General features: G+C 50.0%; 1 protein-coding gene across 1 annotated transcript; it reads right to left on the reverse strand.

Moving 5' to 3' along the window:
* Positions 1–4,221: 4,221 nt before the first annotated feature.
* On the reverse strand, positions 4,222–7,502 carry LOC125535406 (G-type lectin S-receptor-like serine/threonine-protein kinase SD2-5). The gene is made up of 3 exons (XM_048698461.1): positions 7,236–7,502; positions 6,932–7,135; positions 4,222–6,809 (listed from the first exon to the last, which is right to left on the reverse strand). The coding sequence occupies exon 3, from the start codon at positions 6,767–6,769 to the stop codon at positions 4,385–4,387; it is 2,385 nt and encodes a 794-aa protein (XP_048554418.1). The 5' UTR covers positions 6,770–6,809; positions 6,932–7,135; positions 7,236–7,502; the 3' UTR covers positions 4,222–4,384.
* Between the last annotated feature and the right edge of the window lie 10,811 nt (positions 7,503–18,313).

The following is an 18,313-nucleotide window of genomic DNA, read 5'->3' on the forward strand; positions in this document are numbered from 1 at the left end:
CATCTTCATAGGATATCCAAAGGAAACTATTGGATACACCTTCTATCACAGATCCGAAGGCAAGACTTTTGTTGCTAAATTCGGAAACTTTCTGGAGAAGGAGTTTCTCTCGAAAGAAGTGAGTGGGAAGAAAGTAGAACTTGATAAGGTAATTGTACCTTCTCCCTTATTGGAAAGTAGTTCATCACAGAAATCTGTTCCTGTGACTACTACACCAATTAGTGAGGAAGCTAATGATGATGATCATGTAACTTCAGATCAAGTTACTACCGAATCTTGTAGGTAAACCAGAGTGAGAACCGCACCAGAGTGGTACGGTAATCCTGTTCTAGAGGTCATGTTACTTGACCATGACGAGCCTACGAACTATGAAGAAGCGATGGTGAGCCCAGATTCCGCAAAGTGGCTTGAAACCATGAAATCTGAGATGTGATTCATGTATGAGAACAAAGTTTGGACTTTGGTTGACTTGCCCGTTGATCGGCAAGCCATAGAAAATAAATGGATCTTCAAGAGGAAGACGGACGCTGATAGTAGTGTTACTATCTACAAAGCTAGAATTGTCGCAAAAGGTTTTCGACAAGTTCAAGGTGTTGACTACGATGAGATTTTATCACTCGTATCTATGCTTAAGTCTGTCCGAATCATGTTAGCAATTGCCGCATTTTATGAAATCTGGCAAAGGGATAAACAAAACTGCATTCCTTAATGGATTTGCTAAAGAAGAGTTGTATACGATGCAACTAGAAGGTTTTGTCGATCCTAAAGGTGTTAACTAAATATGCAAGCTCCAGCGATCTGTCTGTGGACTGGTGCAAACATCTCGGAGTTGGAATATACGCTTTGATGAGTTGATCAAAGCATATAGTTTTATACAGACTTGCGGTGAAGCCTGTATTTACAAGAAAGTGAGTGGGAGCACTACAGCATTTCTGATAAGTATATGTGAATGACATATTGTTGATCGGAAATAATGTAGAATTATTCTGTAAAGCATAAAAGGAGTGTTTGAAAGGAGTTTTTCAAAGAAAGACTTCGGTAAAGCTGCTTACATATTGAGCTTCAAGATCTATAGAGATAGATCAAGACGCTTGATAAGTTTTTCAATAAGTACATACCTTGACAAGATTTTGAAGTAGTTCAAAATGGAACAGTCAAAGAAAAAGTTTCTTGCCTGTGTTACAAGGTGTGAAGTTGAGTAAAGACTCAAAGCCCGACCACGGCAGAAGATAGAAAGAGAATGAAAGTCATTCCCTATGCCTCATTCATAGGTTCTATAAAGTATGCCATGCTGTGTACCAGATTTATTGTATACCCTGCACTGATTTGGCAAGGGAGTACAATAGTGATCTAGGAGTAGATCACTGGACAGCGGTCAGAATTATCCTTAGTGAAATAAGGATATGTTTCTCGATTATGGAAGTGACAAAAAGGTTCGTCGTAAAGGGTTACGTCGATGCAAGTTTTTGACACTAATCCAGATGAATCTAAAGTCTCAATCTGGATACATATTGAAAGTGGGAGCAATTAGGTAGAGTAGCTCCATGCAGAGCATTATAGACATAGAATTTTGCAAAATACTTACGGATCTGAATGTGACAGACCCGTTGACTAAAATTATCTCACAAGCAAAACATGATCACACCTTAGTACTCTTTGGGTGTTAATCACATAGATATGTGAACTAGATTACTGACTCTAGTAAACCCTTTGAGTGTTGGTCACATGACGATGTGAACTATGGGTGTTAATCACATGGTGATGTGAACTATTGCTGCTAAATCACATGGCGATGTGAACTAGATTATTGACTCTAGTGCAAGTGGGAGACTGAAAGGAAATATGCCCTAGAGGCAATAATAAAGTTATTATTTATTTCCTTATATCATGATAAATGTTTATTATTCATGCTAGAATTGTATTAACCGGAAACATAATACATGTGTGAATACATAGACAAACAGAGTGTCACTAGTATGCCTCTACTTGACTAGCTCGTTGATCAAAGATGGTTATGTTTCCTAACCATGAACAAAGAGTTGTTATTTGATTAAACGAGGTCACATCATTAGTTGAATGATCTGATTGACATGACCCATTCCATTAGCTTAGCACCCGATCGTTTAGTATGTTGCTATTGCTTTCTTCATGACTTATACATGTTCCTATGACTATGAGATTATGCAACTCCCGTTTACCGGAGGAACACTTTGGGTGCTACCAAACGTCACAACGTAACTGGGTGATTATAAAGGAGTCTACAGGTGTCTCCAAAGGTAGATGTTGGGTTGGCGTATTTCGAGATTAGGATTTGTCACTCCGATTGTTGGAGAGGTATCTCTGGGCCCTCTCGGTAATGCACATCACATAAGCCTTGCAAGCATTGCAACTAATGAGTTAGTTGCGAGATGATGTATTACGGAACGAGTAAAGAGACTTGCCGGTAACGAGATTGAACTAGGTATTGAGATACCGACGATCGAATCTCGGGCAAGTAACATACCGATGACAAAGGGAACAACGTATGTTGTTATGCGGTCTGACCGATAAAGATCTTCGTAGAATATGTAGGAGCCAATATGGGCATCCAGGTCCCTCTATTGGTTATTGACCAGAGACGTGTCTCGGTCATGTCTACATTGTTCTTGAACCCGTAGGGTCCGCGCGCTTAAGGTTTCGATGACAGTTATATTATGAGTTTATGAGTTTTGATGTACTGAAGGAGTTCGGAGTCCCGGATGAGATCGGGAACATGACGAGGAGTCTCGAAATTGTCGAGACGTAAAGATTGATATATTGGACGACTATATTCGGACATCGGAAAGGTTCTAAGTGGTTCGGGTATTTTTCGGAGTACCGGGTAGTTACGGGAGGAGAAGCAGTAATGGGCCTTGATGGGCTTTAGTGGGAAGAGGAAAAGGGTGCTGCGCCCCCCCTCCCCTTTGGTCCGAATTGGACTAGGGAAAAGGGGGCCGGCCACCTCTCCTTCTCCTCCTATTCCTTCTCCCTTCCTCCCCTTTTGGTGGACTCCTACTAGGACTTGGAGTCCTAGTAGGACTCCCATCCTGGCCGCACCCTATGCCTTGGCTGGCCTCCTCCTCCTCCATCCTTTATATACAGGGGCAGGGGGCACCCCATAGACACAGAAGTTGATCCTTCAGATCGTTCCTTAGCCGTGTGCGGTGCCCCCTGTCACCAAATTCCACCTCGATCATACCGTTGCAGTGCTTAGGCGAAGCCCTGCGTCGGCAGTACATCAAGATCGTCACCACGCCGTCGTGCTGACGGAACTCTTCCTCGACGCTTTGCTGGATCGGAGCCCGAGGAACGTCATCGAGCTGAACGTGTGCTAAGAACTCGGAGGTGCCGGAGTAACGGTGCTTGGACCGGTCGGATCGGGAAGAAAACGTACGACTACTTCCTCTACGTTGTGTCAACGCTTCCGTTGCGATCTACAAGGGTACGTAGATCAGACTCTCCCCCTCGTTGCTATGCATCGCCATGATCTTGCATGTGCGTAGGAAAATTTTGAAATTACTACGTTCCCCAACAATATATTGATATATTTGTCCACCAATTTGGTTAAACTTAAAGAGGTTTGGCTTTTTAAAAAACTAATACAACTTATATTTTAAAACAAAGAGAGTAGAGAAATTATGAAAACCCAACAACACCAACCCGCAGCAAAGCGCCCAACCCTTCTAGCATAGAAAAATGATCATCTGGACTGCAACAATTGCATAGTATTGTATATGTGTGGATTCTCAAAACTCAATTCGAGAAGCATCTCTTTTGTGAAGAAGAAAAATAAGATACATCGATAGCGTGCATGGAATTTTTTGTGAACTATGCAATTCAAAATTACAAGCAGTCACCCACACAAGCATATTCTTTGGTCTCTTGTTTTAGTCTGTGAGTGTTTGATGATTTTTTTTCCTTCACATGATCCAAAAATCCAATATCCAGTTGCTAAATTGCATGCAGAGAAAACTAAAACAAACTAACATGGAAGAAACATATGATACTTGTCAGATGATCATTCCAATCAAAGCCTAGTAGTACATTATAGGTCTCGTTGATGTCAAATTGAGTGCAATAGCAGTAGAAATGATACATGCAAATCATCATTATTCCTTTTTGCAAGGCATAAATATGATATATAAATATCGTTTATTATTTGTCAGAATGTGTAAAGGATAGGCTATCTTGCCATCTGTCCTGTGCTTTAATTTCTCAAGATATTCATTTGAGATGCACACTACAAAATTATGAGCCATGAATAGTGATGCACAAAATTGTTTACAAAAGATTTCTGGCAGAATGGAAGGATGCAAAACAGCAAAAGCTATCCTCGTAGTCAGATATGGAAAGCTGAAGTAAGCTTTCATCTAGGCCCTGATAAATGCGATGCTGATGGCACATAGGAAGAAGTTGGCCCTGCACTACTAGCACCATTTGATGCAAAACTAGGGACAAAGCTGTAGTCGGGTGCAGCCTCCAAGCTCGTCACGCCTTCCAACACCTTCGCGACCGTTGACATCAAGGGCCTTCTGCTGCTATCAACCTGTAAGCACCACATTGCAAGCCTCATCGCTTCCATGACCTCCTCCATGTGACACTGCATATCATTGCTGCCACTGTCCACTAAATCGAGCAACCGACCAGATCTTGCCTTTTCTTCAAGCAGACTTATTAGGTGGATGCTTTCCTCGGGCAACGATTCATCCAAATTCTCTCGGCCACAAATGATTTCCACCACCACGATACCAAAGCTGTAGATATCAGCCTTCTCAGTGATTTTTGAGCCAAGCCATTCGGGAGCTAGATATCCACGGGTGCCTCGCATCCGAGTCATAATTTTGCTCTGGTCTCTGTTTATCATTTTGGACAGTCCAAAATCAGAAAGCTTTGCGTTGAACCTATCATCAAGGAGAATGTTCTGTGGCTTTATGTCCAAGTGGGCGATCTTTTCCTTGCATTCTTCATGGAGGTAGGACAAACCTCTGGCTATGGAAATTATGATGTTACGTCTAGTTTTCCAAGACAAAGTGAAAACTGAACATGCATGAAAGATCCATTTATCCAATGAACTGTTGCACAGGTACTCGTAGACGAGAAGCCTGTGCGACTTCTCTGCACAAAATCCTATCAACCTGACAAGATTATGGTGATGCATTCTCCCAATTGTCATGACCTCTGCTAAGAACTCCTCGGTTCCTTGCTGAACACTTTCCAAACGTTTGACTGCGATTGTTTCCCTGCCTATCTTTCCTTTGAAGACTGACCCAAATCCACCACTTCCAAGCTTCACAGAGAAGTTGCTGGTAGCTACCTTCAACTCGTGATAGGAGAAACGCTTTGGTGTCCCGGGTATGCTATCAAAGAGCTGTTCTTCCTCTTTCTTGCACATTTTCCATATGACAGCGGAGAACAAGATTCCTAATGCAGACAAACCTGTAATTACTGAACAAACTATAGTTGTGATCCTTTTTTTGATTGATCGTGTGCCTTGTATCTTGATGTATGCTGAAAGTCCATCGGACGAACCTTCTGCCAGCGAAATTAGTTTTTCCTCTGATAACAACAAGCAGTTACCACCATTACTGTAATGATTCGATCCGTAATACTGGAAAATGGCAACTCTGCAAGCACAATCTATTAAGCAAGCTTGCTTGCAGACCTCTTCTGAGGAACTTGAAATGGCCAATTTCCGGAACATGTTGTCACTGAAGTAAGAAACGTTGCCGAGTGGTAGCAACTGATGGTAGTGCGCACGGTTGCAGGAGATGGTGGTTAAGAGTGTGCAACCAGCATCTGGATGACGTTCATTGTTTGACCTAAAGTAGCTCAAACTAGGGCAAGAGCACTGCCCATCACTGCAAACACCATAATCACCGCATGCGAATGGGTAGTCACAAAATTTCATGGCTAGGCTTAATACATCAAACCGAAGCTGCGGGCTTGAGTAGCCCTGCAACTCGTAAAGCCTCAAATGTCCATCGGACTCTAACCGCATGTATTGCAATGATCTTGCTTGCGGCAGCCAGAAAACCTGATTTGGGAACCCAAAGCTGCCATTGACAAATGCATAACAGTCTGATTTGGTGCTAGCAAATTCAGTGAACGATTGTGAATAGTTTGCTGGTTGATATGAATACTGCAGTCCACCAAACTCTGCAGAAAGATAAATCCGAGCAGATGGCCATTTTGTTTTGGAGGGTTTTACACTTATGTTCATGCCCCTGCAGAGCGATTGTCCCAGGACCAATGTATCTGTTGGGTGGTGAAACGACTGCCAAACAGAGGAATTTTTCTGATCAAACAACACAAGGTTTCCTGAAACATCTAGCCGCAAGGCTGCAACTGACCTGCTCTTTGTGGCTGTTGACCAGATAACGGTGCCATCCCCGTCGCTGAGCAGCATATTCCCATCGCTGGTGAAGTTCAACATGGCATCCTGGCTTACCGGATCACCAGGGTTAGCAGACCAGATGGCCGGAGGCTGGGCTCCCATGAGCAAGACAGAGAGAGTGAATGCATTGCCGTCCATGGTGTAGAAGCCAAAAAGAAGTCGGTATGAGGTGCTGCCACTCTCAAGAATGACAAGGGCACTGGGATTTCCTGACATGGCTACTCTGGTTTGCATACTAGATATTTTCCAGAGATTTGAGGGAGCGGCAGTGGAAGGGTAGGCGACAACCATGGGCAGGATAGGGACGACAAGTACAAAAATGATGGAACTCAGCATGTTCAAATTCTGCATGATCATTTGTTGTGCTTATATATGCTTGAAGAAGAGCCCTGTTCCGCTGCCAGAAATATATTAACAGTTCATCAGATTATACTCTGGACTCTGACGTACGGGTAACGAAAGGGACTCCAAGCACAAATGAAAAAACTTAGAGAACCCTCGATCAGTCGGGGGACTTACGATGTGAAGGGTTGATACTTATACTCGTTGAGAACAACTGAAGAGAAGATAGCAGAGTTGTTGCCTGGTGATACGAGTAGTCCACTATTTAGTTGCCATGATATGAAGAGCATTACTCTTGATAACTTAGGCATGCATGCAGCAGCATCAGGTTCTTGGCTTCTTCAACGCAGGGTGGCCATGGACTTGAGACGACGAAGAAATCTGCAAATGGAATAGCTTAATCCATGGAATAAATTATTCAAGACGCAAACTAAGCTGCAGATGGAACCATCCTAGTGTTTGGAAGAAGAAAAGGATTTACCTCGAGGAGAGGAACCGTGGTGTCGCTGCGCCGTCTCCTGCTTCCTCTTGGAGCACAAGAGTCGGCTACTTCCCTTATGTATCCCTCTCAACCACCCGTGCAGCCTTTGCCGGCGTCAATCGACCACCGTGGATGCCGATTCAGACCGGTCTGGAGCATAGATATATAGCTGGAGGCGGTGATTCAGTAGGGGAGGTCGCCGGAGATGGGGATTGAACTCAGACGATAGATATGCTCTGTCCTGGGATGGGGTCTTTTTTCTTTGGCAAAAATATTTACATCGCGGGTGGCCAAAGTCAGGCAAAGCCATGTGCGCGAAACTTTCTGCGCGCGAGGCCTGGGCCACATTTTTTTTTCTTTGTGGGGATAATTTCTGGGCCACATATCCAACCTGAAAGCAACCTCATCGTTGAATGGGCTGGAACTAAAAATCAAACGTTGAATGGCTACGACTAAAAATCAAACGTTAGTTCAAGACGACATTCTCAAAAAAGAAAGTTCAAGACGACCAGTAGAAATGTGAGAAGATGTTTACGAGTACCAGATCAGGCAACACTCTGGTGAAATACAGGATGGAACATCCTTCTTGGGGTCTGCACAGGGTATCGATGCAAAAGTTATTTGACGAACCACCTGAAATTAGCAATAGATCAACTCAAGTCAATGGAGTTATTTGACGAACCATCTGAAGTTAGCAATAGAACAGAATGGATCATTCGATCAGATGAACATATGGTACCAGTTACTTGAACAATGGTCTTAGTTCAAATCTTCTACTCTCTCGGCCCCAAAATAAGTGTCTTGGCCTTAGTTCAAATTTGCACTAAAGTCACGACACTTATTTTGGGACGGATGGAGTATTACCTATCTATTCTAGCTATTTTCAATCTATCTATTATATACACTAAAAGCAAAATATGGATATAAAATAGAGAAACATTCTAAAATGTCCACACCAGTTTTGATCTAAAAAGTCTTGGACTTGAGATTGATTCACAGATAAAAGGAGATCTTATAATTCTGCTTGAGTCACAACAAAAGAGCAGCGTCCCGTGGTTATCATGGAGAAAACAGAGCATTGTCCCGAAAAAAAAAAGTAGTGGCAACTGCGATCAAAAAGGGAAAAAGAAAACAGCGGCTGTAGTACTGGCATATCCATCCTCTCCTCCCTATCTCCTCGGAGGGCGCCTCTCCTTTCCCGTGTGCCGGTAGCCACTCTGGCTCCGGCGGCCAGTCCCCTCCCACCAGCGGCTACTCTAGCTCCAGCCCTTGTTTATGTCGTGCAGCAACGTCTGGAGCTGTGGCCCTGACCTTGCCCCTTGGGCACTATGACAAAGACATTGCATACCTATCCTCAAGTGCGACAAGTATGTTTTTGTTTGGTTCTAGTATGGCCTGTCATTTAAACGCCTACCGTGGAAGAAAGACCTTGACTTGGTGATGGTAGGCAGAACGCATCAGGAAAGGGCAGCCACATATCTGCTAACGTTCCTCCAGGAGCAAAGAATTTTTCTATGCAATAAGGGCTACTGAACGATGAATTTTGTTTGGCCAGAATTTCATTTTTTCACACATGATTCCAAATCACACAGTAGGAAATTTCATGGCCACTTTGCCATTAAGATGGTGATGATGAGTACGTAGTAGAGTGGAGCAAAATGTGCCGTTAGATTTTAGTACAGAACTGATCTCAACAGAAAAACCAACTGCCGGAGACAAAAACAGAACCGACTGTAATCAATTAGTATGACTTAAGAATTGGCCCTGAATTTACATTCTTTAGATTTTAGTACAAAACAGACTTAAAATTGAGGTCATGCATATTCTTTCTATTCGTACATGTCCTAAAATTTATGCAGTTCAAGCTGGCAGTGATATTCCACTTGTAACATAAGTATTCCGTTACCATTTAGCAACCACATCTTATGGCATAGCTCTGCAAGTTTTGGCACTGAATGCTGCTCTGTTTGACAACTGCGCTGTTATGATTTCAGTAACTGAAAATCGATTTCGACAGAGGTTCAGGTGTTGAGCACCCAAATATGTTCAGACAACCACAAAACGATCCTAAGAGCAACTCCAACGGGAAGACCCAAACGGACATCGATTTTGTCCGTTTTGTGTCCGTTTGGGTCGCCCGTCCGCTCGTGCTCGTCCACTTTTTTAATTGGATCAGCTGGTACGCCCAACGAAGGATGGACGCATATTTTGACATGTCCGTCTGGGCATTCCGTCAAACACGTAGCAGGCAGAGAGCTTGTAGCTAGGAGCGTTGCCGGTGCCGGCCGTCCGTAGGCGTGGATACCTAGGCGAGGCGCCGCCGATGTCGGACTGCAGCACGGGCACAGACTCGCCGCGGGCGGACTCCGTCGACAAGCAGCCGCCCGCCGACGCCGAGTTGCCCGGCGGAGGCCAGAGCAAGCCCGAGCCCGTAGCTCAGCGCCGCCTCCTAGTCCTAGTCCGCGTCCGTCTCCGTCGTCTAGGCGTCCTCCTTGTCGTCCGGGCGGTCGCTGTGCGGGACATGGAGCGAGAAGAAGTAGTGGCCAGCGTCGAGCTTGAGGCTGCGGTCGGGGTCGACGAGGTGGAGCTGCGCGCCTAGCTCATCTCGACGCCGCCGCCGCTACGGAAGCCGGACGAGCCGCTGCTGGGGCTTCCCTGCCCCTGCCCCGGCGTCGGCCAGGACAAGCCGCCTTCGTCCTCAGCCGCGAAGAGGTCGTACACGCCGGAGGTCGCCGCCACGGCGGCCGTCAGCGGCACGCGCTCGTGGCGGGAGGCCGGAGGGTTCGCGGAGTGGACAGCCGCGTCGCAGGGCACACAGAGAGCCGCCGTGTCCGCCGGATAGTACAAGGCCGTGGCACCGGCACCGGCACCGGCACCGGGGCTCGTGCTGCCTTCGCTCTCCATGCCCTTGGCCTCTGTTGGCTTTGCCACTCTGCCGAGGAGGATTTCTTGGTTTGATATTGGTCAACAGAGAAATCACCAAGTGTGTGTGTGTGACTCTGCTGCTTGGAGGCGGAAGCCATGGCGGATTCGCTGGTCGGCTGTTGCGTCGTGTCACAGTTCGCCGGATCGAGACTTCGAGAGGGGAACGAAGCGGGGGCGAGGTGAGTTGCGGCGAGGCGAGGCCGGGGCGAGGCGAGTCGACGGGCGCGGCCGGGCACGTCCGCAGGAGGAGCATGAGCCCACCACGGCGGAGCGCCGGCGCCGGAGGAGCACAAGTCCCGCCTATCCTCTGCTGCTGTGTGCGGGGGAGCGTGCGCGGCCATGTTCGGTGGGCGGGTGGGTGGGAGAAAAAAGAGGAAAATGAGGAGAGAGATGGGATGAGAGAGATCGGTGGATGGCAAGTGGGCCAAGAGCCACATGTAGCCGGACAGAGGGGGGCGAAGAGGGCACAAAGAACGTCTGCTTTGTGTCCGTTTTGACCCAAATTTTCTCAAATTTAAGCCCAAAATGGGTCCGAGCGGACACCAAACAGACATCATGCGGACGCTGTGTCCGTTTGGGTCGTCCCATTGGGCTGAGTTTTGTGTCTGGATGACCCAAACGGACAAAAATGGGTCGCCCCTGGAGTTGCTCTAACGGGCGATAGATCGTACCCATAGATTGGACATTCAGGCGGTCCCGGTAGTGCTCACGATGCATCGACAAGACGTTGTCGAGGTGTCGAGCTACAGCAGCCCCATGATGTTGTTGGGGAACGTAGTAATTTCAAAAAAATTCCTACGCACACGCAAGATCATGGTGATGCATAGCAACGAGAGGGGAAAGTGTTGTCTACGTACCCTCGTAGACCGTTCACGGAAGCGTTATATCAACGCGGTTGATGTAGTCGTACATCTTCACGATCCGACCGATTCAAGTACCGAAAGCACGGTACCTCCGAGTTCTGCACACGTTCGGCTCGGTGACGTCCTCGCCTTCTCGATCCAGCAAGAAGGGCGAAGTAGTAGATGAGTTCTGGCAGCACGATGGCGTGGTGACGGTGTTGGTGAAGAACAATCTCCGTAAGGCTTCACCTAAGCATTACGAAAACTATGACGGAGGATAAACTAGAGGAGACGGGGTAGCCGGCACACGGCTTGGTGTTTCTTGAGCTGTCTTTGGTGCTGGCCCTACCCCTCTATTTATATGTTGAGCCCTGGGGTCGAAACTTGGAGTAAAAGCCTCCTCAAAGTCGGTTTCACCCGAAAGGCAAGAGTCCTTCTCGGACTCCAGGGCTAGACGCCAGGGTTCCCGGCGTCTACCCCCTAGACGCCAGGGTTCCTGGCGTCTAGCCTCTGGTCTCCACACAACTTCCTTTTGCACTTTCCAAAAGCCTCGTGGGCTTTCCCCTTTGGTCCAGATAAAGTGTTCTTGTGCCCAAACATTTCGGGAAACATCCGGAACCCCTTCCGGTGAATTCCGGAACCCTTCCGGAGATCAAACACTACTATCCCATATATCAAACTTTGTCTCCGGACCATTCCGGAGTTCCTCGTCATGTCCGTGATCTCATCCCGGAGTCCGAACAACATTCGGTCATCAACATACATAACTCATATAGTACTATATCGTCAACGAACGTTAAGCGTGCGGACCCTATGGGTTCGAGAACTATGTAGACATGACCGAGACACCTCTCTGGTATAACCAATAGCGGGACCTGGATGCCCATATTGGTCCTCCATATTCTACGAAGATCTTTATCGGTCAGACCGCATAACAACATACGTTGTTCCCTTTGTCATCGGTATGTTACTTGCCCGAGATTCGATCGCCGGTATCTCAATACCTAGTTCAATCTCGTTACCGGCAAGTCTCTTTACTCGTTCCGTAATACATCATCCTGCAACTAACTCATTAGTTGCAATGCTTGCAAGGCTTAAGTGATGTACATTACCGAGAGGGCCCAGAGATACCTCTCCGACAATCGGAGTGACAAATCCTAATCTCGAAATACGCCAACCCAACAAGTACCTTCGGAGACACCTGTAGAGCACCTTTATAATCACCTAGTTACGTTGTGACGTTTGGTGGCACACAAAGTGTTCCTCCGGTAAACGGGAGTTGCATAATCTCATAGTCATAGGAACATGTATAAGTCATGAAGAAAGCAATAGCAACAAACTAAACGATCAAGTGCTATGCTAACGGAATGGGTCAAGTCAATCACATCATTCTCCTAATGATGTGATCCCATTAATCAAATGACAACTCATGTCTATGGTTAGGAAACATAACCATCTTTGATCAACGAGCTAGTCAAGTAGAGGCATACTAGTGACACTCTGTTTGTCTATGTATTCACACATATATTATGTTTCCGGTTAATACAATTCTAGCATGAATAATAAACATTTATCATGATATAAGGAAATAAATAATAACTTTATTATTGCCTCTAGGGCATATTTCCTTCAGATGTCTCCGCTTCAAACTTAAGCCGAAATGAGGGGTGAGAGGGAGGAATAGCTCTGCCGCCGTCGTCTTCGCGGGTCCCTCCGCCCTCCTTTTCCCGGGTGTCGCTTCCTCGGCGGCTTCTACACCGCACTCCGAGCGGCGACGGACTCGTAGAGCACGACGGCCGGTCCAAGAGAAGAGAAGGCTGGGCCGTCACGTGCGATGGGCTCACAAGATGACTGGCCCGGTGAACAAAGGAAGCGTTTGGTTGCCCACATTAGATCCAACCAGACCCGTGTGAAAAGAAAATGGGTTGTTTGCTTACCTGCGTTCACTATTCAGACTGCATCGAACGGACCTCAAAGCTCCTCCTAGACAGACCCGCTGAAAACGCTGGATTTGGCAGTTTCTCGAAAGTCAGGCTGAGGTGAGCAAACATGGTGGGCCATGTTGCAGGAGTCTAGAGATGCGAGCTAGTATACATCTTGTACGTGCTATTTCTCCTACCTCCACTAAGCTCCTCACAAATCCCGTTCTTTCTCGTCCTTTCCGATCTACACGACGATGCTTCGATTAGAGATAAACTCTACACGAGAAAGACGCACATTGATGCAATAATCCTATCCAGGCGATCTATTCGTAGTTTCGTCAACGGTGGCGGTCTTGCGCGCGGCAGCCAGCTCTGTTGTGTCAAACTTGTCTCCGAAGGCTGCATGTCGGCAGCATGCATGCAATACGAGCAGCAGTAGTCACTCAAAGTAGACGGTCGGCAGCACCAGCAGTTATGTAGCTTAGTTACTAAGGAAGTAGACGTAAGTAGTGAAGTCATTGTAACACATACATCAGCCACGACGCATTAGTGCTACAGTTGGTCGGTTTAGTATGCTATAAAAGGAGCTGTGTACCCCCGGTTGTAGCTCATTCCATTCCAATCAAAGCAGGACAATCAGCCTCAAGTAGTACTCCTCCCCGTGTGTGTGTGTGTGTGTGTGTGTGTGTGTGTGTGTGTGTCTTGTGTTGCACTACTGAGTACGTATGTTACTAGTGAGCTGAGTGCAAGTACTACCACCAGATAGTCAGGACCCTCTGGTCTCAGTAGTTCTGGGCTAACAATTGGTACAAGAGCCTCAGGTTATGCCGAAGCATATGCCGAAAGGAGGCGTCGCCGATGACGGTTCCAAGACCGCCGAGCAAAGCTCGGCTGAGGACACCCATTCGGCGAACGCGCTCGTGCTGCGAGGCAGGCCGGGAGGTGAGCTGGGTGCGCCACGCTCCGTGCGAGACGTGGGCATGTCCAGTACCTCCTTCCCTCTCCTCACGCGGACCAACTATCCCAGTTGGTCCGTCCTGATGAAAGTCATCACTGAGGCGCGACATATGTGGAAAGTCGTGGAAACCGGCGATGTCGAGTACGAGGAGGACCAGCTGGCGATGGAGGCGATCTTGCGCTCCATCCTAGAGGAGATGGTGCTCACCCATGGCGCCAAGGAGACGGCCAAGGAAGCATGGGACACCATCAAGACTCTGCGCATCGGCGTGGAGCGCGTACGGGAGTCGAAGGCCCAGACCTTGCGCCTCCAGTACGAGGAGATCCGGTTGAAGGCCGGTGAGCAAGTCGATGACTTCACCTTGCGGCTGCAAGGTCTCGTCAACGAGCTCGCAACACTAGGAGATCACATCGACAACAAGATGGTGATTCTCAAGTTCCTCCGCGTCATCCCCAGGCAGTACAAGCAACTGGCCTGGTCCATCGAGAGTTTGGTGGATCTCTCCACCATGACGATCGAGGAGCTGGTAGGGCGGCTGAAGGTCGTCGAGGAGCGCGGTGACGAAGCCGACAACCGTGCTAGCGGCAAACTACTGCTCACCAGGGAGTAGTGGGACGCGCAGCTTCAGCAGCGCGGCCGCGACGGCTCTTCCAGCAGTGGGGGAGGCACCCCCACGGGAAGCAGAGGTCGCGGCAGAGGCGGAGGCCGCGCCTAGAGCGGCGGCAGCAGCCGCAGTCGCAAGCCAAGCCAGGCAGGGCGAGGCGCTGGCAACGGTGGCAAGTGCCGCTACTGCAACATGCCGGGTCACTAGATCCGGGATTGTCGCAGGAGGAAAGCCGACGAGGCAGCCGTGGCAACGACAAACCTCGTCCGAGCTGACGTGGACGGCGGGCCGGCAATGATGCTGGCAAGAGTCGAGCCCGTGCAGGAGAGCACAACGTCTCTCGCGACCACGGCTCCGACAACCATCCATTCCGTGCAGGAGGCACGGAACCCGTCCACGGGAATCGTCACTCGAGTGACAAGCCACACCTCGACAATGACGTTCTCGAGGCCTGTCGACTGGGAGGCGATGAAGGCTCGCGTGTGGGGGAGCCACACCCCAGCGACGACGTCCCCGAACTCGGGACCCAACGAGGTCGCGCAAGTTGGCGCGGCAACGACGCATATGGCGGACCATGCTCCGACCATGATGCTGGCGACCATCGACTCCGTGCAGGAGCGCACGGAGACTCAGGTCAGCCACACCCCGACAACAAAGTGTTTGGGGTCCACCGTGCTGACGGGAGATGGCTCCCTGACCACGGCATGTGCGTGCGGCTACGTCTTCCTCAACGAGGAGAGAGCCGTGACCACACCCACGCTTGCAGGCGGCAAGCAAAGTGAGGGTTGCTTCCTCGACACCGGCGACATGAACCACATGACTGGTTCGGTCAACGCGTTCATGGAACTGGACCGCTCAATCGCCGGGAAGGTGCGGTTCGCGGACGGATCCGTGGTGGAGATCCACGAGCGCGGGACCGTCATCTTCACCGACAAAGGGGTGATCACAGGGCGTTCACAGACGTCTACTTGATCCTGGCGCTCAAGAGCAGCGTCGTGAGTGTCGGACAGCTCGACGAGGGCTGGTTCGACATCGGCATTCGGCGCGGTGTTCTCACCGTGCGCGACCAGCAGAAGAGGCTTCTCATCGAGGTAACCCGCTCGCCGAACCGCCTCTACAAATTCTTCTTTTGACCCGTGCATCCTGTGTGCCTTGCCGCGGGCCATGTCTCCGACGCATGGCGTTGGCATGCCCGGCTAGGACACTAGCACTTCAACAGGTTGCGGAAGATGGCGCGAGGCAATCTCGTTCGCGGGCTACCTCACATCAAGTACGCCGATGAGCTGTGTGATGCGTGTCTTGCTGGGAAGTAGCGGTGTCTGCCATTTCCCGAGAAGGCACGCTATCGGGTGCAGAAACCCCTGGAGCTGGTTCACGGGGACCTCTGCGGCCCAATCACCCCAACAACGCCAGGAGGGCGTCGCTACATCCCGCTGCTCATCGATGACTATAGTAGGTTCATGTGGGTGCTGCTCCTCGCCTCCAAGGATGAGGCGGAGCGAGCCATCGTCAAGCAGCAAGCAGCAGCAGAGGTCGAGTGTGGCCACAAGCTACGCGTGCTGCGCACGGACCGTGGCGGCGAGTTCACGTCGGCCATGTTCTACAAGCACTGCGACGATAAAAGGGGTGCAACATCACCTCACAGCCCCTTACTCGTCGCAGCAGAACGGCGTCATCGAGCGGAGGAACCAAACGGTGCTCGGGATGGCATGCTGCATGCTCAAGGAAAAGCAGGTACCGAGTACGTATTGGGGGGAGGCCGTGCTCATGGCCGTCTTCATCCTCAACCGCTCCTTCACAAGGAGCGTCGGCGGCAAGACGCCTTATGAGGCGTGGTATGGGAGGAAGCCTGATGTACGCTTCCTCCGCACCTTTGGCTGCGTCGGGCACGTCAAGACAACGCGCCCATAGCTGAAGAAGCTTGACGACAGGAGCACCCCAATGGTGTTCATGGGCTACGAGACGGGCTCTAAGGTGTACAAGATGTACGACCCCGTCTCAAAGCGTGTGCATGTCTCGCACGACGTCATCTTCGACGAAGATGCGCGATGGACTTGGGAGACGTCGGGGGAGTCCCGACAAGCAACTCCTTCACCGTAGAGTACCCGATGTACTCTACAAGCCCGGGAAGCAAGACCTCGGGAATTGCCACGCCGGGAAGCCCGGGAGGTGTGGATCCGGGAACCGCAACCCCGAGAACACCGTCCCAGGGTATGGTGTCCCCAAACACTCCGACATCAAGAAAGGTGGTTCCCGGGAGGCTATTCGTGACCCCGCCAATAACTAGGTCGGAGCTGTTCGACGCCGACGACAGCGTTGGCGCCCCCCACAGGTTTCGGCGCATGGGGGATCTCCTTGGCGAGGCTGCGGCAACATCGCAACAGCCCGAGGAAGAGGACGTTGATGACGACGACGTCTTGCATCTGATGGCCGGCGAGGAGACGACCACGTTCATGGAGGCCGAGCAAGAGGATTGCTGGCGCCACGCGATGCTGGACGAGCTGGCGTCGATCAACGACAACGCCACTTGGACACTCACCACACTGCCTACTGGGCACCGAGCCATCGGGCTCAAGTGGGTGTTCAAGGCGAAGAAGGACGAGCATGGCACCATTGTCAAGCACAAGGCGCGCCTTGTTGCAAAGGGCTATGTGCAGTGTGAGGGAGTGGACTTCGAGGAAGTCTTCACTCCGGTGCAAGGCTGGAGTCTGTGCGGCTCATCCTTGCCGTGGCCGCTCACCGTGGGTGGGAGGTACACCACATGGACGTCAAGTCGGCGTTTCTCAACGGCGACCTTAATGAGGAGGTGTACGTCTTCCAACCACCCGGGTTCGTTGCCAAGGGCCATGAGCAGGGCGTGTATCGACTACACAAGGCCCTGTACGGTCTCCGGCAAGCCCCAAGGGCGTGGAATGCCAAGCTCGATGCAAGCCTCGCATCCCTTGGGTTCTCACGCGGTGCTTCTGAGCACGGTGTGTACTCAAGTGGCACTGCGAACACGCTGCTCATCATAGGCATCTACGTCGACGACCTGGTCATTGCCGGGGCAGAGCTTGAAGAGGTTCAACGCTTCAAGGGAGAGATGCATCGTCTCTTCAGCATGAGCGACCTTGGGCTGCTCCGGTACTACCTCGTACTGGAGGTGAACCAGGAGGGTGGTCGCATCACGATCACGCAGATGGCCTATGCCACCAAGATGCTCGAGCGAGCAGGCATGAAGGACTGCCATGTCGTGCCTGCTCCAATGGAGGCACGGTTGAAGCTCAGCAAGGAGAGCCCCAAGAAGGCGGTGGATGCCACACTCTACCCCAGCATCATCGGGAGTCTCAGGTACCTCGTGCACACCCGACCGGACATCACGTTCGTTGTCGGATACCTGAGTAGGTTCATGGAGGCTCCGGCAAGCGATCACCTCGCTGCCGTCAAGCACCTACTCTGGTACATCGCGGGAACGCTCACGCATGGATGCGTGTATCATCGTGGTGACGTCAAGAGCTTGGTCGGGAACAACGACTCCTACCACGCTGGTGACGTGGACTCCCGGAAGAGCACCTCGGGCATACTATTCCTTCTCGGGAATAGTCCCGTCAGCTGGCAATCGGTGAGGCAGAAGGTTGTCGTCGTATCTTCGTGCGAGGCAGAGTACATCGCGGCAGCTACATCGGTCTATCAAGGCATTTGGCTTGCTCGCCTTCTCGGCGAGATGCTGAATCAGGACGCCGCCCCTGCGCTCATCTTTGTCGACAACAAGTCGGCGATTTCCCTCTACAAGAATCCAGTGCTTCACGACCGCAGCAAGCACATCGATCTCCGCTATCACTTCATAC

Source organism: Triticum urartu, chromosome 2, assembly GCF_003073215.2.
Source record: "Triticum urartu cultivar G1812 chromosome 2, Tu2.1, whole genome shotgun sequence".
Lineage (NCBI taxonomy): Eukaryota > Viridiplantae > Streptophyta > Magnoliopsida > Poales > Poaceae > Triticum > Triticum urartu.